Source organism: Artemia franciscana, chromosome 9, assembly GCF_032884065.1.
Source record: "Artemia franciscana chromosome 9, ASM3288406v1, whole genome shotgun sequence".
Lineage (NCBI taxonomy): Eukaryota > Metazoa > Arthropoda > Branchiopoda > Anostraca > Artemiidae > Artemia > Artemia franciscana.
In genome coordinates this window covers 21054347-21078104 of record NC_088871.1, presented here as the reverse complement: position 1 = coordinate 21078104, position 23758 = coordinate 21054347, and the positions used below count along the sequence as shown (strand labels likewise).

The window sequence follows — 23758 nt, the reverse complement described above, 5'->3', positions numbered from 1 at the left end:
TGGCCTGGAAACTTGCGATTTTTATCGTTTGTTTGGATGAAAAATAAATGACTTATCTATTGTATGATACGGTCTTGCTTCCATTAGATATGATGTATTCTTAAGGTTAGATTAAAACTCTTGATTGTGATATGTCAACCCAATTGACAGACGACATGGAAAACAATTATTGTTGGGTTTTTCACTGTGGCCAATGAGGATAATTAAGAAACCAGTAATTGACCGCAGTCTGTCTTTGGTTTACTTCTGTGAACAGGTAGTTATCACTGAACTGTTGACAGATTTAAGTTGTAAAATTAAAGGATGGGGGTATGAAAAGAGGGATTTATGAAGAACTGAGGATATGAAGAAGTTTGAAAAACAAGCATTTTGCTCTTTGACAATGCTGCTAACAGCTCATTGCAGCATCAAGCCGCTTGAGGCCAACACAGCTGCGGATGCTCCTGCTTCATCCCAGTCTATGCAAAGCTTCCCTCTTTACTCCCTTCCGAGAATTTCCTGTAAATGTTTTCTTACAACCCATTCCCAGCCTGTTCGGAGACGACCTGCTTTTTGATTAGAATTTGTTTGTCTAATTTACATGCGTACTTATCTTGGCACCAATGTCTAGGATTGCTCATTATTCACCAGTAATAATTTCTGTCTCCTTTTATAAGCAACCCTGATTGGTTCAGAGTGATGGTGTCTAAGACATTTATGTCTAACTAAACATGCGTGATAAGGGGGCTTCAAGCACCGTCGAATCTGACTCATTGGTCAGTTGTTCAGTTTTAGGAACCGTTGTCATTGTAAGCATAAAAATGCTCAACCTTAAAGTCATCTTTTTATCTTTTCCGAAATCACTTGTATGTAGCTTCGACGATTTCACTATCGCATTAATCTATTCTTGATAGTAGCAAGATCCCCCTTATCTGTCAGTTCTAATTCAAAATTAAGTCGATTTAGGTTTCATTTTTCATGTCGATTTGCCCCCAATTACGCGGTCTTCATCCTTAAACACTTGGACATACCAATATCCCTTTTCTGTAATATTTTTACTTAATTACCCCAATTTATGATGAACCGCGCCTGTTACCTGAAACAGATTTTGAATGATTGAGCGTTTCTCTACAGGGTATAAAAGCGAGCCAAAATTTACATGTGCCAGAAAAGACCATAAGAAAGGAGTTATGCATAGGCTAAACTAATTCGTTCACTTTTTATTTGATTTTGAGATGTCAGTGGGGAAGGACAGGCTTCAACAACTTTGAGAGTTCATCAAAGCATTTACTAAACAATCAACAAAATATTGAAAAAAGAACTAGTTATACAAAAAAAAACTTTTTGTTCGTCGAATATAAAATAATTTTTTAGATTCCAATCCGCCAAATAAGCCCTGAAATCTGCTGAAACATATTCTGCATACTCAAAGCATGACATTAGTAGAATGCAGAACGCTCTGGACGTTTGGTCCATGAGAGGATTGGCATGTGAAAACCAAAACCAGTCATGTATTTTCATTTCGCATTTTTTCATGGTTTCATTAATGTTATCAGTTTGGCTTCCATACGATTCAGATTCAACAAAAATATTCACTCCAGTAAGTTCCTGGCTAGGAATGCCCATTTCGACTTCTAGTTACTCTGAATATTTAACAGTTTAATTCTACAAATGACTACAAGATGATAGGAATGGACGCGAGGGATGGTTGGTAAGAGGTTTTCAAATTGGCCTAAGTCTTGCACAAGGGATATAGGAAATTGGAAGATGTAAAAAAAAATGTAGGAAGATACTTATCCAGGGGGCACCAGGTTTGCCTCCCTCCTCCTCTCCTCTAAAAATTCCAACTCGTAAACTGGTAGTAAAAATGGCGATAAAAAGACTCTTTATCCTTTAAACAAATGAAAAATATTTCTTCGACACGTAAATGGGTCTTAAAATGCAGGTAAAAAAAACCTTACACCCCCCTCCCTCACCGAAGAAATTCTCCAAACCTTGAATAAAAATCCTAGATACGGTCTTGATTATTGCCCATTTAGTCTCTGCTCAACAAATCATATTTTTGTAGACGCTTGCACAAGGAGCCCTTCCTCCACCACCCAAGAATAATTCCTATTGATGTCACCGATTGAGTCTAGAACTAAAGTTATTTTCAGACATATAGAGTAGTTTTGTAGTTTACATACCTTGAAAAGGATGTTAGATTTCCCAAAACTTAGTTGTCTGAGCTTATGTAGCACATGTTCGTTGCGATTTTGTTATCACTCTTGGACTAACACTGCCTTCAAATGAGTGCATGAGTTTGGAACTATCAATTTCAGTGTAGTTTCAGGTTCCGCCTAATCTAACGCAGATATAATGCCTGCAAAAGAACACATAATTTGAATCTTCATTTTTGATCAGCGATATGGCCCTCTTTAAGTTTCTCCTCTTTTTTTATCTTCAGTTTTAGCATGTGCGAAGACTTGAATTAGTTTATTTCTCATGAGTGGATGGTTTACTTCATACAAAAGGTATTATTTTAGATAGCATTGTTATTGTAGGGAAGATATTCAGATTTTATTGTGGGGAAGAATTCTTTTTCAGTTATTTTCTTTTTTGTCAGTTCATATGCTTTTCAAACAATCTAAAAATGCCAAAGAGAAAAAAGTAGATGTAAAGATGTCATATTTCAAAAAAATAATCATGTTTGAACATTCCTTTTTTTTATACGTTGTGATTAACAACATTTTATTTTCTGTTGAAACAAATTTGAGGCAAAAAGTCACCTTTATGGACATTGTTAGAGTTTTTGTGATTGGAATATTGAGGATTTTGGTCTTTGAACATAATTAAAGGTTTTTATTTAAGTAGCATTTAATTAATTTAAGTTTTAAAATTGAATTATTGCGAATCATACTTTTACTTAACCAAAGGGCTTTTTGACAAATTTGGTCTTTCCACAGATCGAAAAGTTTTGCCAGCAGAGGTTATTTCATTATTTTTGAATCGGAGAAAATAACAATTAAACGTAATTTAGATATTTTAACCTAGAGATATTTATTTTCACCATTTTTAATGAAATACCAAATTGCACAAAACTTCTGGAATAGCGTCTCTGAATGTGAAAGCGATGTTTTGATTAGAGAATCAATTTTTGTTTTACAAATTGAAATGATGAGGCATATAAGTTCAACCAAAAGAAGGAACCTTGGAACTATGTGTATTTTAACGCACGACAAAGAATATCTGAGCATGGTGACATTTCCTCCAGAATTTTTTTTCAGTTGCTCCTGCACCATATGGGGTTCATAGAGCCTGTCAGTTGACAGGCATAAAAAAAAAAACTTTGCATATGCTATAATGTGAGTACCCTAGACAAATATTTTGCCCCCTTCCCCCAAACACAAAATTCTAAGCCCCCTGAATAGCTCGCCCAAAAAAAAGCTTTTTAAAAGTTGTAAATCGATCTCTGCCTCAAGACGGAGCAGGGTAGACAAACTAAATATATAATTAGCCCCCTTTTAATGAAATCTGGCTATATTCAATTTCTTTAATGGGATATCCTCGCTTGTTTCTATACATTAAAGAGAAAACAAAACATAAGAGCATACATTAGCGAGTATCAAAAGAATCTTCGGATATGGCTCAGCGGCTGGCCGGGTTAGTGTAACACCATGTCATTGTTTTCAGTTTCTGATTGGCTGGGAGTTATCGAAATTACCAATAATGTAAAGTAAGGTGCATCACATACCCGGTATCTATTTTTTTTTTTTTTTTCAAGAGTGATTGGTTTGGTTCTTCTCTCTACGATTTCGTTCATCCCGAAGATGTTGAAAAAGTACGTGAACAGCTGAGCACACAAGAGCCTCAGAATGCAGGAAGAATATTGGATTTGAAAACAGGAACTGTGAAAAAAGAAGGTCATCAGTGTGAGTCTCTTTTCAGGCGTTTTTAGTATACACTGTATGGAAAGGGTTTTCTGATTGTGAGAGGCAACGCTTTAGTGTTACCCTATAGTAAAGAATCATGTGCCTTCAATGTATTATTTTTTAAATCTTCGTTTTTTCCCTGGCCACTTGGCGTAGTACGGATTGTCGTAAAACTTTAGGAGGGTGCTTAGTAAACTCCAAACTGAAAGTTCTAGTGCCCCTTTTAAAAGTCGAAAAAAATGGCTGGTTAATTCGGAAAAAATAGAAAAAATGAAGTATTTTAACTTATGAATGGGTGATGGGATCTTAATGAAATTTGATGTTTGGAATGATATTGTGTCTCAGAGCTCTTATTTTAAATCCGGATCTGATGACGTTGGGGGGGGGGAGTTGGAGGGGGAGAAACATAAAATCTTGGAAAACACTTAGAGTGGAGGGATCGGGATGAAACTTGATGGGAAAAATAAGCACAAGTCCCAAATACATGATTGACATAATCGGAACGGACCCGCTCTCTTTGGGGTAGTTGGGGGGGGGGTAATTCTGAAAAATTAGAAAAAATAAGGTATTTTTAACTTACAAACGGGTGATCGGATCTCAATGAAATTTGATGTTTAGAAGGATATCGTGTCTTAGAGCTCTTATTTTAAATCCCGACCGGATCTGGTGACATTGGGGGGGGAGTTAGGAGGGGGAAACCTAAAACTTGGAAAACACTTAGAGTTGAGGGATCGGGATGAAACTTGGTGGGAAAAATAAACACGAGTGCTAGATACATGATTGACATAAAAGGAACGGATCCGCTCTCTTTGGGATAGTTGGGGGAAGGGTTAATTCTGAAAAATTAGAAAAAATGAGGTATTTTTAACTTCCGAACGGGTTATCGGATCTCAATGAAATTTAATATTTAGAAGGATATCGTGTGTCAAAGCTCTTATTTTAAATCCTGAATGGATCTGGTGACGTTGGGGGAAGTTTGGGGTGGGGAACCTAAAATCATGGAAAACGCTTAGATTGGAGGGATCGGGATGAAACTTGGTGGGAAAAATAAGCTGAAGTCTTGCATACGTGATTTACATAATTGGAACGGATCCGCTCAATTGGGGGGGGGGGGGGGTAATTCTGAAAAATAAGAAAAAATGACTTATTTTTAACTTACGAAGGAGTAATCGGATCTTCATGAAACTTCATATTTAGAAGGACCTCCTAACTCAGATATCTTATTTTAAATCTCAACCGGATCAGGCGTAATTGGGGGGACCGGAAATCTTAGAAAATGCTTAAAGCGGTGAGATCAGGATGAAACTGGGTGGGAAGAATAAAAACCTCTCTAAGATACGTGACTGACATAACCGGACCGGATCTGCTCTCTTTGGTGGAATTGGAGGGGAGGTAATTTTGAAAATTTAGGTATTTGTAACTTACGAAAGGGTGACCAGATCTTAATGAAGTTTGATATTTAGAAGGATATTGTGCTTAAAAGTTCTTATTTTAAATTCTGACCAGATCCTGTGACGTTGGGGGGAGTTGGAGGGGGAAACTGGTATTCTTGGAAAACTTGAAAATTGGGGTATTTTTATCTTACGAATAGATGATTGGATCTTAATGAAATTTGATTTTTAGAAAGAATTCATGTCTAAGAGCTCTTATTTCAAATCCCGACCAGATCGTTTGACATTGGGGGGAGTCGGAGGGGAAAATCTTGGAAAAACACTTGGAGTGTAGGAATCGGGATGAAGCTTGGTGGATAGAATAAAAAAATGTCCTTGATACGTGATTGACAGAATCGTACTGGATTCGCTCTCTTTGGGGGAGTTGGGGGGAGGGGTTCAGTGATTTGGCGAATTTAGTGCTTCTGGACGTGCTAGGACGATGAAAATTGATAGGCGTGTCAGGGAGCTGCACAGTTTGACTTGATAAAGTCGTTTTCCCAGATTCGACCATCTGGGGGGCTAAAGGGAGAGCAAAAATTAGAAAAAACTAGGTATTTATAACTTACGAGTGGGTGATCGGATCTTAATGAATTTTGATATTTAGAAGGACATCGTGACTCAGAGCTCTTATTTTAAATCCTGACCGGCATTAAGCCTCTTATTTTCCTTTTTAAATCAATCTATTGATTCATAGAATTTTGTTAGAGCTCATACCATATGATCTCTTGGCTCTTAGCTCTTGTCGCCTCGTCACAAGTGCCATATGAGCTCTTAGCTCTTGTTTTATGATGTTGGCGTTCTGAGAAGTTATTAGACAAATCAATACATATTGGTCGCATTCCAGGTTTTAAAGTGTAGTAACTTTATTGTAACTGCATAAATTACTTAAGTTTACTTCCACCGGGAACGGTTGGTATTGGTTAGTAACTAAGGACTTGTTAGTCTTATAATCTTTGGTAAGGTTGCACCAAAAGCAAATTCAAAGTTATTTTTTGTCGCTCGGGCTGTTGTGAATACGTCCACTGGGATGAAAAAGTTAGTTTTCTGTAACTTTTAGTAGCTGTTGTCGAACCTGGAATGCATCAATTGTTTTCTTTGATATCTTTTGGTCAGGATATGGGCTAGTGAAAAACTATTAGTAAATCGTATCAAGTCTAAAACAGCGAATGTAATTCTCATGGTTCTATCAGCTACTGAATGTAATAAAAAGAGCATCATTGCACATTTCACCCTCTTTTTTTACTTGATAAGAAGTGCTTCCGAGCGGTTACAACAATTTATACAGTAAAAGAACCTGCTTTTCAAGGTCACTCAGAACATGTAAATTTAGTAAGTCTTAGACTACTGGCATCTCCAAATTCGCAATATCTTTGAAAAAAAGGGGGAAGCGCCCCCAGAAGAAGATGAGCTATATTGATGCAGATTATTCCGTTAAATTGAGCAATCTAAAAACCATTTAACAGAGGCTTCAAGCTACTATCTACAGGAATAGGAAATTAGTATTTTTGTCGAGAAAGATGGTCACGGATCCTTTGTTTGTCACTTCGCTCGTTTTCCCAGGGGTGGATGTATTGAATCAGTGGGTGTAAGATGTTGGACGAGGACTAATTTGAATGCTCATTTTGAGGATTTTTTGGGGGACATCCCATGTAGTTTTTCTATTAAGGAATGACAGCTCCCCTCTTATTGTGGAAATGGTATTTCTAAGGTGTAATATAAGCTTTTAGCATCGGACCATTGGGATACAAATTTGAGTCTGAATGTAAAGAGCGTGTGTTACACGGAGGCCGTAGGTTCCCATTTATTTAGGGATATGTAGTTTATTTTGTCATATCAAAACCAAACAGAAAATAAATTTTCCTTTTTATGATAAATATCATGTTAAAATCGAAAGAAATTTTATTATTATTTTTTTCAAATGAAAGCAAAGAACCTTAAAAATTATAACGAGCAGAAAAGATACTTTATGAACGAATGGCCTAACACAATATTAATGTGATAAAAACTTTTTCTTATCCCATGCCTTTTGAATAGAACTGCTTATTTATTCGTATTTTCTTTAAGCAATAAAGCTTCAGCTTTGAAAGATGGTGAGCAAGGAAAACTTCTGCAATTATCAAAATGCTTCCAGTTGAGCACTCGTGAATTTTTAGCGATGAAGAACCGGGTTTGAGGAGCGCCGTAGGCCATCTTATATAGAGTATTAAATAATAAAAAAAACAAGCTTTTTTAACTGAAAGTAAGGAGCGACATTAAAACTTAAAACGAACAGAAATTACGTCGTATATGAAAGGGGCTGCTCCCTCATCAACGTCCCGCTCTTTACGCTTAAGTGTGACTCTTTCTCTCAACTCTTCTTTTTAAACCCGTAAAAAACATTAGCGTAAAGAGCGGGACGTTGATGAGGAAGCAGCCCCTTTCATATACAAAGTAATTTCTGTTCGTTTTGAGTTTTAATGTCGCTCCTTACTTTCAGTGAAAAAAGCTTGTTTTTTTTTAATTTAATTTCAGAACGTTTTTGAATTAATACATATTTTGATTTTGGCTCTCCGCAGATGAATAGTTAAAACAAAATTTGCATATTCATTTTATTGGCTAAATGGCTTTCTCATAATTTTTATCGAATAATTTTGAGAAAAAAGGATGGGGGCGAGGAGGCCTAATTGCCCTTTAATTTTTTAGTTACCTAAAAAGGCAACTAGAACTTTTAATTGTTTACGAACGTTTTTATTAGTAAAAGATATACGTAACTTATAAATTAGCTTACGTAACGAACTTCTGTATTCGCATGTTTTTATTACGTATATGAGGGGGATCATCCCCCTCGTCAGTATCTCGCTCTTTATACTAAAGCTTAAATTTTGTCCTAATTCCTTAAGAATGACTCCTGAATTACAAAGGCCATAGAATAAATAGTTTAAATTACTAAAAATACTTTAGCGTTAAGAGCGATGTATTAGGAGGAGGTGAACTCCTTAATTTCAGTTGAAAAAACTTTTTCGTATTTATTTTTTCATTGTTTTTTAAATAATGCTAGAAAATGCTGCGCTCCCTACATGGGAATTTTTTTCCTCATTACAAATTCCTCCACGGAAAGTTCTCCCAGCATTTCTCCCTCTTCTTAACCCCTCCCCCCAACCAAAAAAATCCCCATGAAAACGTCTGTACACTTCCCAATAACCATTACTATATGTAAGCACTGGTCAAAGTTTGTAACTTGTAGCCCCTCCCATGGGGAGTCACCAAAGACATAGTTATAAGGTTTTTCGACTATGTTGAATAAAATAGCTATCTCAGAATTTTGATCCGGTGACTTTGGGAAAATAATTAGCGTAGGAGGGGGCTTAGGTGCCCTCTTATTTTTTTTTGGTCACTTAAAAAGGGCACTAGAACTTTTCATTTCCGTTAGAATGAGCCCTCTCGTAACATTCTAGGACAACTGGGTCGATGCGATCATCCCTGGGAAAAAACAAAAAACAAAACAAACAAACAAATAAACATGCATCCGTGATCTGCCTTCTGGCAAAAAATACAAAGTTCCACAGATTGGAGATTGGAGATTTGTAGATTGGAGCTTGAAACTTCTACAGCAGGGTTCTCTGATACGCTGAATCTGATGGTGTGAATTTCGTTAAGATTCTATGACACTTAGGGAGTGTTTTCCCCAATTTTCTAAAATAAGGCAAATTTTCCCAGGCTCGTAACTTTTGATAGGTAAGACTAAACTTGATGAAACTTATATATTTCAAATCAGCATTAAAACGCAATTCTTTTGATGTAGCTATTGGTATGTAAACGAACAACAGTTCGTTACCACGAACTGTTTGATAAATGCTGTTTGTTTTAAGTTTTCTGTCAGTCTTTTACTTTATTAAAAAACTTGCTATTTTAGATTAATTACCTGAAGCCACAACGAATAGGCATTTTATTTGAAACATTAAAATTTTTCAGCTATAAAGAAACAGAATAAGAATATTATTATAGCACTTTCGTAGAGGGAAGGTAGATAACTACACATTAGTACTCCAACCTTCCCGCTTTAACGATAAATTACCAAAGTTGTCGGTAACTTTTTCCATAATCGCAAAATTTGAAATATACTAGTAATTCTTGAAAACTAGCAGCTAAAATTTTAAGTTTTACATGAAAACCAATGATGTTACGAGACTGAGCTTTGTATATTTTCAGTACAGCGTTCTTTCTACTACTCAGTATTCTTATTGTCCTGCTCTTAAGATTTTTTATTAATGTCATATAATGTCTGTTCTATTCCAGCGTCCCTGAGACTGTGCATGGGATCCAGGAGGGGTTTCATTTGTCGGATGCGAGTAGGTTCTTCACCAACAGATCCAATGACTGGTCATGCTTTGCTCCATCGTCTAAGGCAAAGAAATAGTTTAGGACCATCCCGTGATGGCCAACACTATGCAGTTATACATGTAACAGGATATATTAAGAACTGGCCGCCCACAGGTAATTTTAGTCGTTAGAGTCGATATTGATTTTAAAGCAAGCTATTCTTTCTTCCTTTAGATAATCCTAATTTTAGGGTTTTGTATAATTTGAGGTTGATTTATTGGCTCATTAAACTTATGTAATATATGTTTGTGTTAATGAAGTTTTTTGATCGTAAGGTGAAAATATTGCCTCTATAGTCCGTATTTTTCTTTTTTTTTTACAATATTTTGGACTGACGTTATCAAAAACTCTGCCATTTCCCCGTTAAATTTTTTGTAGCTGTAATTGTACCCCTTGTAATTATAATTGCAACGATCTTATAGAATGTTTGCTCACTTAAAATCTATTCTAGTAGCCATGAGAAAAAGAGCGCGCTAGAAATAAAATTTTTTTAGTATAGTATTTTTTCTACATTATGCATGGGCCTCATATTTGTACTCAGTAGCCTCATATATTTTTAAATATCAACTTTGGTGTAAAAGAGGAAATATTTATTTTTCTTTCTTTTCAAATTAGTACGACACTGGTTTGACTACTTAATATTGTTCCTTGAGACGATTGTTCGTCAAAAGGGGGGGAGTACATCACTATACTTATGAGGTTGTGAGGGGTGGAGGCATAAAATACTATATTCGTTTTATTTCATTTCAGATCTGAGATGTTTTTCCTCTTTATATTTTAAAGAACCACAATAAAAATCTTCTGTCAGCAATGCGAGTCCAGAATCTATAACGGCAGAGTCTAAACCGGGGATTCTCTGGGGTACGTTTTAGAAGCATTGCTAATGTTGATTGGCTTTTTGTTCGAACCGCTTGTCTTCCAGCTTCCCAAAGTAGTTTGTCTTTTAATTCCATCTTTTGAGTATGTTTCTATGGATGTAAAAATATTCATAAAAAAAACTCTCTATAGTAGTAGATGGTAAATCGAAGCATTATTCAATATCATTAGCAAAAGCAGAAAATAGAAAGAGTAAACACAAGCGATTATCGTTGAATCAAAGCGAAATTTCACTTTTCATAAAAAGTTTTGGCCGTTTTTTATATGTATGTTTTTTTTGTGTGAAAACAATGTTGGCTAAAATATCACTCATTAAACATCATAAGTATAACAGATGTTTTGTTAATTCATTGGTGTTCCTTTATCTCATGTCGCAGGTAAATTGTGCACAAAGTTTTACAAGACTACGAACCTGTTGAGCAAAGTTTCCGGGAATCCTTAATAATGGTCTGGTTCCCTTTTTTCTGTATAAACTTTAAGTTTTGTGCTGTTTATAGGTGTTCAAATGGACAGGGGAACAGATGAAGAAGGAGGTTCTCATTGTTGTCTAGTTGCAATAGGAAGACTTCAAGTAACATCCACTCCTGCCTCTAGTGATCTGATTGGCTCAAACTCCAGCTCTGAGTTTGTTACTCGACACTCAGCGGATGGGAAGTTCACATTTGTAGATCAAAGGGTTATGACAATGGTAGGATACACTCCTGTAGAACTACTGGGGAAAAGTTGCTATGAGTTTTTTCATCCCGAAGATCATGCTCATATGAAAGATAGTTTCGAACAAGGTGAGACACAAAATATAAGCCTGTTTCAGATAAATAAGTTTTAAACATATTATAATTGCTTAATTATATTGGGTTTCAGACTTCGCGAGAAATAGAGATTTGAAAATAGCAAGTGTGCACTAGCTGAATATGAAGTCGCAATTACAGCAATTCTGGAATTTCTTGAGTCAGTAATACTACTTCTGTGCATCCATAATGAATGGGGATGACCTCTGTCGATTAGGTTTGGATTCTGAGATTCATTCGAAAGAAAAACAATACAAACAAGCTCTTGACGCATTGGACCATTAGCTTAAAAGATATAAACTAATGGGCGTCCATAAGGGGGGGGGGGGGGGGGTAGCGGGGGAGTGCACGTTGAAAGTGCTGATTAGACCCGGTAAGCCCCCTCTCCCCCCTAAAACTTAGCTTATGGGCGCCCGTGTATAAACTTGAGTATTTTCTAACTACTGCACTGTTCAGTCAGTCAATTCTTCATGTATTAGAAAAAAGGCTCTGAGAATCACATAAACAAAAAAGGAAGAAAAAAGCGGCTCAGAAGTGAAGGCTTTTTTCAAGACGGTAGGAGTAACAGGCATACCTCCCCATGGGGGAGGGGTTGGTTTGGAGCTCCTAGGATGTGTTTTAAGATTCTATCCCATCGAAAAAAACTAAACATTCATGAAAATCTGAGTATTTATGTGTAATAACCTTTGTCTTGTATATCCAATGTATCCAACGAATCCAACAACTCCCTATACCTCCTAAATTCCAGAAGCTTAGAAATTCCAAGAGCAAAATGTCTCAAAAAGTATGGGACCGATGGAAACCCTTTGTCAACCAGGCTATTTGTTGTAATTTCAAAGAGGATGTTCAATTTATACTGATCTTGTAACAACAGTTCTCTCCCTCTCTCTCTCCCTCTCTCTCTCTCTCTCTCTCTCTCTCTCTCCCCTCTCTCTCTTTCTTTCTTTCTTTCTTTCTTTTTTCCGCTCTCTTTCTCAGATTGATAAAGGCTCACAGGCCAGGTAAGGGATAGTATCTCAGTGACCCTGCAAAGTATCTTCATTTTGTAGGAATCATATCAAACGCTTCCGCGGGTCACTTTATGATGTGGAAGTCGCAGATAGAAAGAGAGAAAGATTTAGGAGTGAAGCATACTTGCGTTACGCTTCAGAACTAGCTGACTGAGATCGGAGTTCATAAGGTTATCTCTCTTTAGATCAAGTATAAAAGAATAAGAAAACAGCCTCCATATATCCTCAGTTGAAGCTTCGAGTTTGTTGTTCATTTTTCTTCTTTTTAAGATCCTGTAATACAATACCTTCTGGGTTACTTGTGTCATTACACATAACCCTTTTCACAAACAAAAGATGGGCCTCTACATTTACAATATTAGTGTAAACAGCAATGCTGTTGGGATCTTCTTAAAAAAAAAAAAAAAAAACATTCAAAGCTTGTGACTTTGCATAAAGCCCAAAGGAATTTTTTGTTTGTTTTGGAATTGTGATGAATTGCAAAACTAAAACGCTAGAATGAAGTTACGTTTTTAATCAATTCAAACGTCTTTTGAGTTAAATTTTAATCTAAAAATACTGCTTTTCCTTTTTTTTTTTATAGCCAAGAAAGCCCAAACAATTTTTTTAGATTGAATGTATGGAAATTCTTTGTAGATACGTAAGTTTAATCAATTCTATAGCTTTTAAAGCCAATTTTACTGCCTTTTTCAGATCCGGCCCATGCTTAGGCTGAGGATGTCCTGCTCCCACATCCCAAAATCTCTTAAATTTTAAGACTATTTGCTTGGTTAAATCGTCCGTTGTTGTTCATGAATTTGCTCATCCCTCGCTAAATATATACATATATACATATATATATATATATATATATATATATATATATATATATATATATATATATATATATATATATATATATATATATATATATATATATATATATATATATATATATATGTTGATTTCAGTCTGAATGCTGGGTTGATCAGAAACAATTTCAAAGTAATGGTAGCTTTTTTTGTTGAAGCAAATAAGTAAATATGTGCAAAATAAACATTAATAATTTCCTTGAATCTCTTAAGTTTTGACATTCCATTGCTAAGCATAAAAAAATAAAATAAAGAAAACAAAAAAGCTTGCCGCTGATTCAAACATGGTGCTAAGATGAAATGTACAAAAATATCAATTTTCAGCAGGAAGCAGGTAATTTCTTTTGTTGCTTCCTTGTTTGCTTTTTATCTTGCCATAAACTCAATCTTAAAAGCGAAATAATCAAAGTCACTCATTGAAAAAAGATTCATTTATCTGACTAGTTTTTGTTCAGTGGCTTAATTGCAGCCATTTCTGTCTATTTTGAGAGTTTTATTTTCCGGCAAGTATCAGTCACACCTGGCAAAAGTTGAGGAAATCTGATGTATTTTATTTGCGGAAGTCTTAGACTAATAGCGAGAAGCTTTTGCTTTATGACGATTTAGCGTTTTTCTCAAGAAGAGTATTTCAAATTGTGTATATATAGCCTGGGCGTGTAAAGACACTGTCCGTTTAACGGAACGGGAGGGGCTTAAGTCATATATTGCTCATTTGGGGAACTTCTATATTTCATGTTTTACGAAGTTTTAGATAATTATTGTCGTAATTGTAATCAGAACCTGAGTAAGCCAAAGTCTGGCCTACAGGGTTCTTAAAATATAGCATCATATTAGACGAAGAAACCTGTTGGACGACAGGCATAAAAAGAAAAATTTTAGTGTATATTCTTTTGTGAGTACCTGCAAAATATTTTGCCCCTTCCCCTCAAATACAAAATTCACCTTATCTCTCCCCCAAAAAAAGTTTCAACTCGAGCCTTGAGACAAAAAAAAGGTATAATTACCAAGTTTTGTATGCATTTTGTAACCTTTTAATGAACCCTACTGACTGTATGCAACCTATATAATTGAGAAATGTTCTTGCCTTCAGGCATAAAAAAGGAAAGCGTACTTTCTTATGAGGGTCTAAGATTTACTAGACTCTGGTTTTATAATGGAAAATACTTGCCTCCAATACCTTTTGCATAGCATCACTGTTATCAGAATAATAATTGGCTTGGAATTGCGGACATTTTACAGTTATATAGAGTTGATAAAAAAAAGGGAAGTCTAGTTTCTTCTGAAACAAATTTTTGTGGCTATACCTTATCCAAGATTCATTTAAAGGATAAATATTTTCGATATGAGTCTGATGGGCCAATAACAGAGTTTTACTAATATTCTGTGACGAATAGGCCCGTCTCACTCTTAGAGAAATAACTCTTATTTTGCCCTTTTTCTTTTCTTCATTTCTTTCTGACTTTTACTTATGGCTTCAACTTCATAAAAGTTATCAGTTAGAATAATATAAAGTGAATAAAAGCCTATATGAGATGAATGAAAAAAGGGAATGAATAATAAGAAGGGAATTTGTATTTTGTGTAAAAGAAACAAAAAATGAAAAATTTTCAGGCAAAGTTTGAACTACCTTCATCGGATTGGTACATATTTAAGCTTGACTAATCAGCATTTTTCAGCAAAATTTTAACTGATGTAAATTTTAATCACTCTAGAGTCGCTTTTAACCTTTTAAATATATCTATATGATTGCAGTGTTGAAGTTGAAAGGTCAAGTAATGTCCGTGATGTACAGATTCAGAGCAAAAAATCGTGATTGGGTTTGGCTACGGACATCCGCATTTGCATTTCTCAACCCTTACACCGATGAACTAGAATATATTGTCTGCACAAATTCTTCTGCTAAATCGTAAGTGTTTATAATTAGTACTCTTAAGGCCTACTTGAAATGGACTGCTCCAACTAGGTATGCTTTAAGGCCACATTACTCTAAACTGAATTCCTGTTTTTCCCAGATTTTTTTATTTCTCCTTTTATTCTACGCAGATTAAAAAAAAAAAAAAAAAAAAAAAAAAAAAAAAAAAAAAACTTGGTACCCAAACATTCATCTCAATGTTTACATTCAACTCAGTGTCTTCGCATTTTAGTTGAGGCAACCGTTCATTGTTGACATCTGAAAGCCAGAAAGTCATCTGTCTCTTTTTCGTTTACATTAAAGGATAAATGTGAATTAGTATTTGAAGATGTGACTCAACTCCAAGATCCCCCTAGTTTGTAAAATAGAATATAATATTTTGTATTATAATGCGTAAAGTAATAGAAAGGAAGAATTTTAAGAATTACCTTTTCTTACAAGTTAAATAAATATGAAATTTACAATAGATTGGGACTCGATGAGTCTCATTTCAGGGATTCAATTACGATAAATATACTTTTAGTGCTTTTAGGATCATTTGTGCCTGAAATAAGTGTTCAAGCTAATATTTCAAAACCTGAAATTGTGTTCAAGCAGAGTGGGGGGCTTTTAGTTCTCCCCCCCCCTCCCTTTGAAATATCTTAATGTAGGCTATATAGTTATTTTAGTACTTACCAAAAGTTAGATTTGTCTTTTTTACAGGTTTAATGACTCACCCACCCCCTGCTCCTGTGTACGCACTTGAAACTCCTTTCCTTGCTTTTAATTCTTTTGGATATTTTTCACTACTGCCCGGAGAGACGACAATCCTGAAAGCAAAGGTGGGGGGAGGGGATTAGAAGCCGTTGATATTGAAAAAGTTTTATACTTATGATAAATTATAAGAAAGGTCTCTGTTTTTCAACCTGTCATTTACATCTGTTCGTTGAATGATGCCACTAAATTGAGCCATTTTTTATGTCTTAGTCTTATTTTTATTTAAAACTTAATTGAAAATGGGAAATGACAGGGATGAAATGACAGGGGGTAATGACATAATTTACTATTAGTGCAATATTTATATAACATATGAATAGTTTTTATCATAATATTATATATTATCTTATTAGTTATAATATAACAATTTAACACCATTCATGTGTATTTAATTTTGTCAGATTTAAATGGAAACAGACGGAGAAACATGTCCCATCTAGTCAGAAGAGGTCTTGTATGTTGCTTGTTTTTTCCTACCTTTTATGATATTGGACCCAATCTTTTGAATTTATTTTGTGTTGTTTCCATCCAATATATAATTTTTTTGAGTGGAATGGAACGCTCATAATTTTTATGTGTCATAATTTAAGTTCAGGTGAATCGTAAATTTTCAAAATAGTATAGTCTATTTTACCATACTCAGACAGATTGAGAAAAGCAATCAGCCATAAATTGTACATGTTTTTGCCCAAATTTGCAATAAGTATCTTGGATTCTTATTTGTTAAGCTTATTAATAGTTGAAGTCCACTGGCATTTCGAGTTTTTTTTTGCAATCTATGGTAATAAATAAAACGGTTTAGCAACTTATTTTTAGTCAAGCTTAAAATTTCTTTAAAAATAATATATATTATTAATAAAAACGGCAACGAATGTAAGCATGAATAAAAATGATTTTTTAGTCCACTCTACTTATCACAGCCAATCGATATAAACCTTTTTTTGTTATCAGTTCTGGTACTGTTCCAGCACTGACATCAGTTCTGGGTATTAATGATGCGGCCATTCCAGGTATATTGTTAGCCTAATAAGCAAATAAAAAGTTTGAAAAATCGCCACTAGTAAAACCTTCAGAGCATTTTAAATGTGTTAGTTGACCGTCATATCTTATTCTGACAAGTGAAGGTATATCTGTAGTTTTCTAACAGCTGACTCTTGACTCGACGACTACCGTTGTATATTAAATATACTCGTTGATGTCGATTTTGTTTTAGGTCGAGTCCTTCAAACACTTTTTTTTTTATGCTGAATTGATGTCGCTAATAGGAGTAGCTTATATATCGCTTAGCTTCAGAGAAAGAGGAGTCTATTCTTGTCAGGAATAAATATAGTGCTATATATCCTCCCTCCCCTTTCCGTCTATTAAAATGATATACGAAAAACGAACCTTTTCAACCAGTGGTTAAAAAATAAAATAAATAAATTTCCTGTTCGAGTTGGTGATAAATTATGAATTATTGCACAATCTTAAGCGCTATTGATTGTTTATTACTTTTCTTTAGATCTTTGCATCACAACACTGAAACAGCTGATCCTGGACAAGAAGTAAACAGTTACGGAACTCAGCCTGGACTTGATTATTCCCTTCAGAGACCTTCCCCTAGGGACATGTATCAGCATATCATGACTCAACATATCCATGGTAACTATTGTTTTCCTATATGTCTTCTCTAAATACTTTAGCTGCATAATAGATGGAGGGAAATATAGATTAAATCCGATTTACAGTAACTTAATTAGGGGGCAGGTCGAAATTTCAAATAATTTAAACATTAGTATGTTGCAAATTGGTCCCCAAAGAATTGTCAACGTTGTAATCAAAAATCAGGATGAAATCAATGCTAGAAAGTCAACGTACCGTAGCTATATTAGCAAATAAAAATAATACATAAGTTTTCTTGACCTCTGTCCATTAATAATATGAGATTTCCTCTATATTTCATTGTATTCTAACCTTTTAAATTCAATCATGTCACAAGTAAGATGATTTAGAATAAATAACTTGTCTCGCCTGTATTTAATTATAACCCTTTGAATCTAGGGCATATGTAAGTTTTTTAAATAAACGTACTATTTCATTTTTGCTAGATTTCAGCACCAAACTCAAACTCTACCAGAGACATCCTAACTTGTCATTCTGTCGTGCTGTTTGTGCTATTTGCATGCTGATATTGGAAGTTATTAAGATATTTCAAAATCCGGTTGTACCTGAGACAACCTAATTTATTATTCTGTATGCGTAATCGTGCTATTTGCGTGGTGATATCGGAAGTTATTAAGATGTGAGTTTTATTTGTTGTTTTCCTTTTCTTTATATGTCTTGTTTAATTTAGCTTATTTCTTTTTTTTCCTTTTTTTCTTTTTTTTTTCATTGATAAAGGCTTCCAGACGTGAAGTCAAAATATTCGGGTTTCCTTATTATTTAAAGTTCGTTGCTCTTTTTTTTGTCCACTGCTTTGTTTAAAACATAATACCCATTTTAGTTTGGAAAAGTTAGAAAAAATGAGGTATTTTTAACTTACGAACGGGTGATCAGATCTTCATGAAATTCAATATTTAGAAGGATATCGTGTCTCAGAGCGCTCATTTTAAATCTCGCCCGGATCCGGTGACATTAGGGGGAGTTGGAGGGGGAAATCTGAAATCTTGGAAAACGCTTAGAGTGGAGTGACCGGGATGAAACTTGGCGGGGAAAATAGGCACATATCATATGTGATCAACATAACTGGAACGGATCCGATCTCTTTGTGGGATTTGGGGGGGGGGGTTAATTCGGAAAAATTGGAAAAAATGAGGTACTTTTAACTTACGAACGAGTGATCAAATGTTAATGATATTTAATATTTAGAAAGACCTCGTAACTAAGACCTCTTATTTTAAATCCTGACCAGATCCGGTGTCATTGGGGGGAAATGGGGGGAGCGAAAATCTTGGAAAACGCTTAGAGTGGAGAGATCGGGATGAAATTTGGTAGAAAGAATAAGCACAAGTCCACGTTATGTGATTGACATAACCGAATCGAATCCGCTCTCTTTGAGGGAGTTGGGGGGACCTAATTCGGTAATTCGGAAAATTGGAAAAAAATGAGCTATTTTTAAATTACGAAAGGGTGATTGGATCCTCATGAAATTTGATATTTAGAAGGACCTCCTGTCTCAGAGCCCTTATTTAAAATCCTGACCGGATCTAGTGACATTGGGGGGAGTTGGAGGAGGAAACCGGAAATCTTGGAAAACGCTTAGAGTGGAGAGATCGTGATGATAGTTGGTGGGAAGATTAAGCACATGTCCTAGATACGTTATTGACATAACCGGACCGGATCCGCTCTCTTTGGGGGAGTTGGAGGGGGGATTTACTAGTTTGGCAACTTCCAGACAAGCTAGGACAATGAAAGTTGGCAGGTGTTTCAGGAACTTGGACTTAATCTCGAATGTGTTGAAGAAGTTCCCAAAAGAAAAAGGAAATTAATTAATGGGCTTATCCACTGCTCCTTTCTTTTTAATATTTATCTTTATGTGTAGTATATTTAAAGTAGCTATGCTGGAGCAAACGGAGTAAATCTTTATATCTACAAACTAAGTAAAGTACGTTAACAGTGCTTGGCACCCCATAGAATGTCTTTTGCAGTAGTTGAGCATGGAAGCTCTTTTCTAGTGGTTTTGCGCTGACATGAAATTGATATTGCTTGATTAAGACTGTTTATGATTGCCTAGTACTCTTGCTACTTCACCATTGTACTTGATGGTCAGGAGCATATTGGCAAAACACGAGACGCTGTGCTGCATTCTAGTAAGGTTCAGCGATAGGAATATTATTCATTTGTTGGGCTGACGGGCAGTGTACGGTAAGCTTTTGCACGCATAACTAGAACAGAGATGGTAGTCACTGGTGTTTATTTCAGTTATTTATATAGACAGGGGGGGGGTCTCTAGTCTGGTCCCTTCTTTTTTTTTCGAACCCAAAAATCCGTAAGTCCCTACTTTCAAGGCTTTTTTTCTGTGCGACTTCTGATTATGCATCTCAAGCAGGTTTTTTTGTCAATTGTCTGTAAATGTTTTATAGTATTACAGTATGTCCCAGTGTTCCTCTTCTTTGATATATCTATTACTGGACTAAGAAAGAACAGCATAAGTTTTTTTTCAGAGTTTGAAGTATCTTAAATATCTGTACTCGTAGTCGCTCTAACTCTTACTTTATTTTAGTGTCTTTTTCTTTTGTCTGACTTCGCCCTAACATCCAATAAAATTCTGAGTTATTACTCGTACTTTTCCAAAAACTAATTTAAAATAAGATTTATTTCCTTTTTTCTTTTGCCAAGTTCGAAGTATTTTAAATATCTGTTCTCGTAGTCCCTCTAACTCTTACTTTATTTCAGTGTCTATTTCTTTTTGTCTGACTGCGCCCTAAACAACCAATAAAATTCTGAGTCATTACTCGTATTTTTCCAAAAACTAATGTAATATAAGGTTTATTTCCAGAAAATGTCTATCACAAGCCCAGAATGACCCGATTTGCACTTCACAGTAAATAAACAAAGCAAAAAAAGCACATAAGAATGGTCAAAAGAAAAGTAATAAGGCTGATCAGAAGTAGAGTGAACACTTTATTGGAAAACAGAAATAAAGAAAAATTTTCAATAATTTCAAAACAACTAAAACTCGCAGAATGTATAACAGACCTAAACCATATAAAACACAGACAATTTGGTCTTATGATTTAAAAAATAATAATAAAATGGCTATTAAAAGAAGGTCAAAATTCGGAAGATCAACAGTGATTTTAAAAAGGACTAGATTCGCCTATCGTATTGCGAGAGAAACATTTTGGTTTTGTCGGTTTTTTTTTTTTGTTTTTTTTTAAGCACCCTGATTTCAGCTTATTCCTAGAAAATGGTAAGGTTCTAACCTCTGCGGTTTTTACGGAAAGTGTGAACCTTAGGCCGGATTGATGAATATGACTTTGCATTTTGGAAAAGCTTCATAGAATTTTTGCCTGGGGCCAAAAATCTATTGATTCTACCCATTTCTGGTCCTGATTTCAGTTGAGTTTATCATTCGGTTTTCGCACTTGGGATTGCGGTAGAGAAATGGTATCAGATGTTCCTCTTAAATGTTTAAAAGTCCTCTCATTGCTAGAGAAATGGGAGTTTATCCTTTGCTCCTTTCTATGTGATGACGTTAGAAACTTGGCCTACGGTAAAAAGGTCAACTTTTGAACTAAGACAGATAGGTTAAAAATAGGCCGATACGGAAATGGTATCAGATATGCCTCTTAAACTTTAAAAGTTATTTCATTGCTAAAGAAATTGGAGTTTATACTTTGCTTCTTTCTAAGTGATGACGTTAGAAACTTGGCCAACTTCAGAAAAGTCAACTTTTGAACTAAGACAGATAGATTTTTTTTTCCGACGGCAGTCGATAGCTGTTGATGAGCTGATCAAAGTATATGTCATCCATTTTTGGTAGAAAAATTCCTTCATGAGATATACCTATTTGAAAGTTTAAAGAGGTTGACAACTTTAGTAATAAGGTACACACCGAAAATAAAAATAGGCCGATACCAATTGTGAGACATATAGGGGAATTTTAAGCAACAGTCGGTTGTTAGCTCATAATCACCTTCGGCAATGAGGGGTTCGAAACTTTTGCTAGTTGGTATACCTATTATTTGTTTCCGGTGTATTTGGTGGTAAGACCAATTTGACTCGAGTGGTAAGACATGTTGGGGACTTGTAAGTAATAATCGGCTGTTAGGTTACAATCATAATCAGCGATGAGGGGTTTGCAACTTTTACTAGTTGCAATGAGTTGTTTGCAACTTTTCGAGCTGGTGTACCTAGTATTTGTTTTAAGATCCTTAAAGATTAACAACTTCAACGTTTAATCGAAGCGAGGAAACAAAACCAAAGTGTTGCTCTCGCAACGTTTAGTCGGCGAAGCCGAACAAAGGTTGCCACAACCCCCTCACGTTGCCCATGCAATGTAGATCTAGTTTAACATATCAACTGTGTAAAGGTAAAATGCCTTCTATATGTATTCATGGAAAAAAAAATCGGTTAAAAGTACGGATTTTATTAAAGCGGAGCTTGGAAAGGGACATTGAAAGGGAGAGGAATAACTTGGGAAAAGTGATCCGAAGATTGCAGGAGGTAGAGTTGGAGAAATAGAAGGATATTTTACTGTCCTTTATGGTGACCATATTGGCTTGGCTGTCAAAAGAACGGAGATATAATGATGTTTTGCCTCATTAAAGATAATTCTTAGGCACCTTTTTTGGATTGCCTCTATTCTGTCCAATAATTCATTAAAGATCCTTGGATACCAAACAAGAAAGGCGTATTCAAGGATTGGGTGTGCAAATTAGAGGAAAGTTATCAGTGCGATTAGGATACTTGATTATTTTTTTTACGAAGTTTAAAAAGAGAAAATTTGGGATTCGTACGTTTTCAAATTTGCACGTTTTGAGTTGCAACGTGATAAGTTTCTTCTGATGGATTCCTATCCACTGTTTGGGTTTGCCGAGACACTTTATTAAAGGTACTAAAGTTTGATCAGATTTGGGACAGAAAATTTTTGAGTGTCTCTAGCTCAACGATTATCGAATACAGCGTTATCTTCTATATGTAAAAATGAAACCACTTTACTTAAGCAGCACCTTATAGATTTGCTGATACTCTTCGAACTAAATTCTTGAACAAAAACACTTCCCTTGGAAAACCTTACTTTCTTTTTTTCAGTCTCCTCTACAATTATGAAAACGCGAGATACCTCCTTTTGGTCTGGATACGATGGTATGGTGATTCGAGTTTTTAGCAGATTACTGGAGCCATACAGTGAAAGTAGTAAAACAATTAAAATAGAGTTCGTAAATCAGCAATTAGCAAGTCTAGTATGATGAAAGTGAACTTGTGTAAAATTATTCCTTTTGCATAGAGATAACATATAGTCAATATGACATATAGTCATATAGTCAATTGACATATAGTCAATTTTTCCGGGAGTAAAACTACTCGAAATCAAAACTAGGTAAACTGAAAGTCAAATACTCCATGGGTATAGGTGAAAAAAAAAATCTTGAAACAACAAACCTGTGTTTCCAAAGGTTTCCAATTGTAGTCAAGTACGCCAGCACCAAGTCGGAACCTTCGATTATTTATCTGATCTTAGCTTTCATTTAGGAGATTCAAGCCAAACTAGACCTAGTAGTTCCCAGACTGTTTATGGAGCTTACGATCAGCAAGCTGCAGCAACATCTTCGCCCCTAGCCTATGGATCGCCGGCTCAGCCAACTGCAGCATCACAACCAACTTTAAGCCGCATGAGCAAACAAACTCCAAGCCCCGGTGCATCAGGCTCTACATCCAATCAGTGGAACCAAAGCCATATAAGACAGGTTAACATTCTTTTCTTGCTCTGCTTCTGATGTAAATAAAGCAATTGGCAAAAAAGTTATCTCTCTCTCTCTCTCTCTCTCTCTCTCTCTCTCTCTCTCTCTCTCTCTCTCTCTCTCTCTCTCTCTCTCTCTCTCTCTCTCTCTCTCTCTCTCTCTCTCTCTCTCCTCTCTCTCTCTCTCTCTCTCTCTCTCTCTCTCTCTCTCTCTCTCTCTCTCTCTCTCTCTCTCTCTCCTTCTTTATCCATTTGGAATGGAATCTCTTGTCTTTCCATGTGTTTTGAATATCTAACTTTGATAGCGTCTGAACAATTTCATTGACAATTTTTTTTTTTAATAAATATACCCCATATATGAAATTCCCTATTAATTTCACTAAATTGCATTGTCGGGTTTCTTTTCCTTCGTATAATTTTTATCAACACAGTCTTGTATCAGTGTCCATTATGTACAATCATCAAGAGCTTTTTTTTGGAAGTATATGTGATTAACAAT

General features: G+C 35.4%; 1 protein-coding gene across 1 annotated transcript in view; it reads left to right on the top strand.

Moving 5' to 3' along the window:
• The window catches only part of LOC136031127 (aryl hydrocarbon receptor nuclear translocator homolog), a gene marked incomplete at its 3' end in the record, with an annotated part of 112238 nt that extends 88972 nt beyond the window's left edge, over window positions 1-23266 (top strand). The window contains 6 exon segments of the mRNA XM_065710444.1: window positions 3743-3890; window positions 9599-9796; window positions 11056-11340; window positions 14960-15113; window positions 17377-17516; window positions 23052-23266. Of these exon segments, the coding sequence (XP_065566516.1) occupies window positions 3743-3890; window positions 9599-9796; window positions 11056-11340; window positions 14960-15113; window positions 17377-17516; window positions 23052-23266 (1140 nt within the window).
• Window positions 23267-23758: the final 492 nt, after the last annotated feature.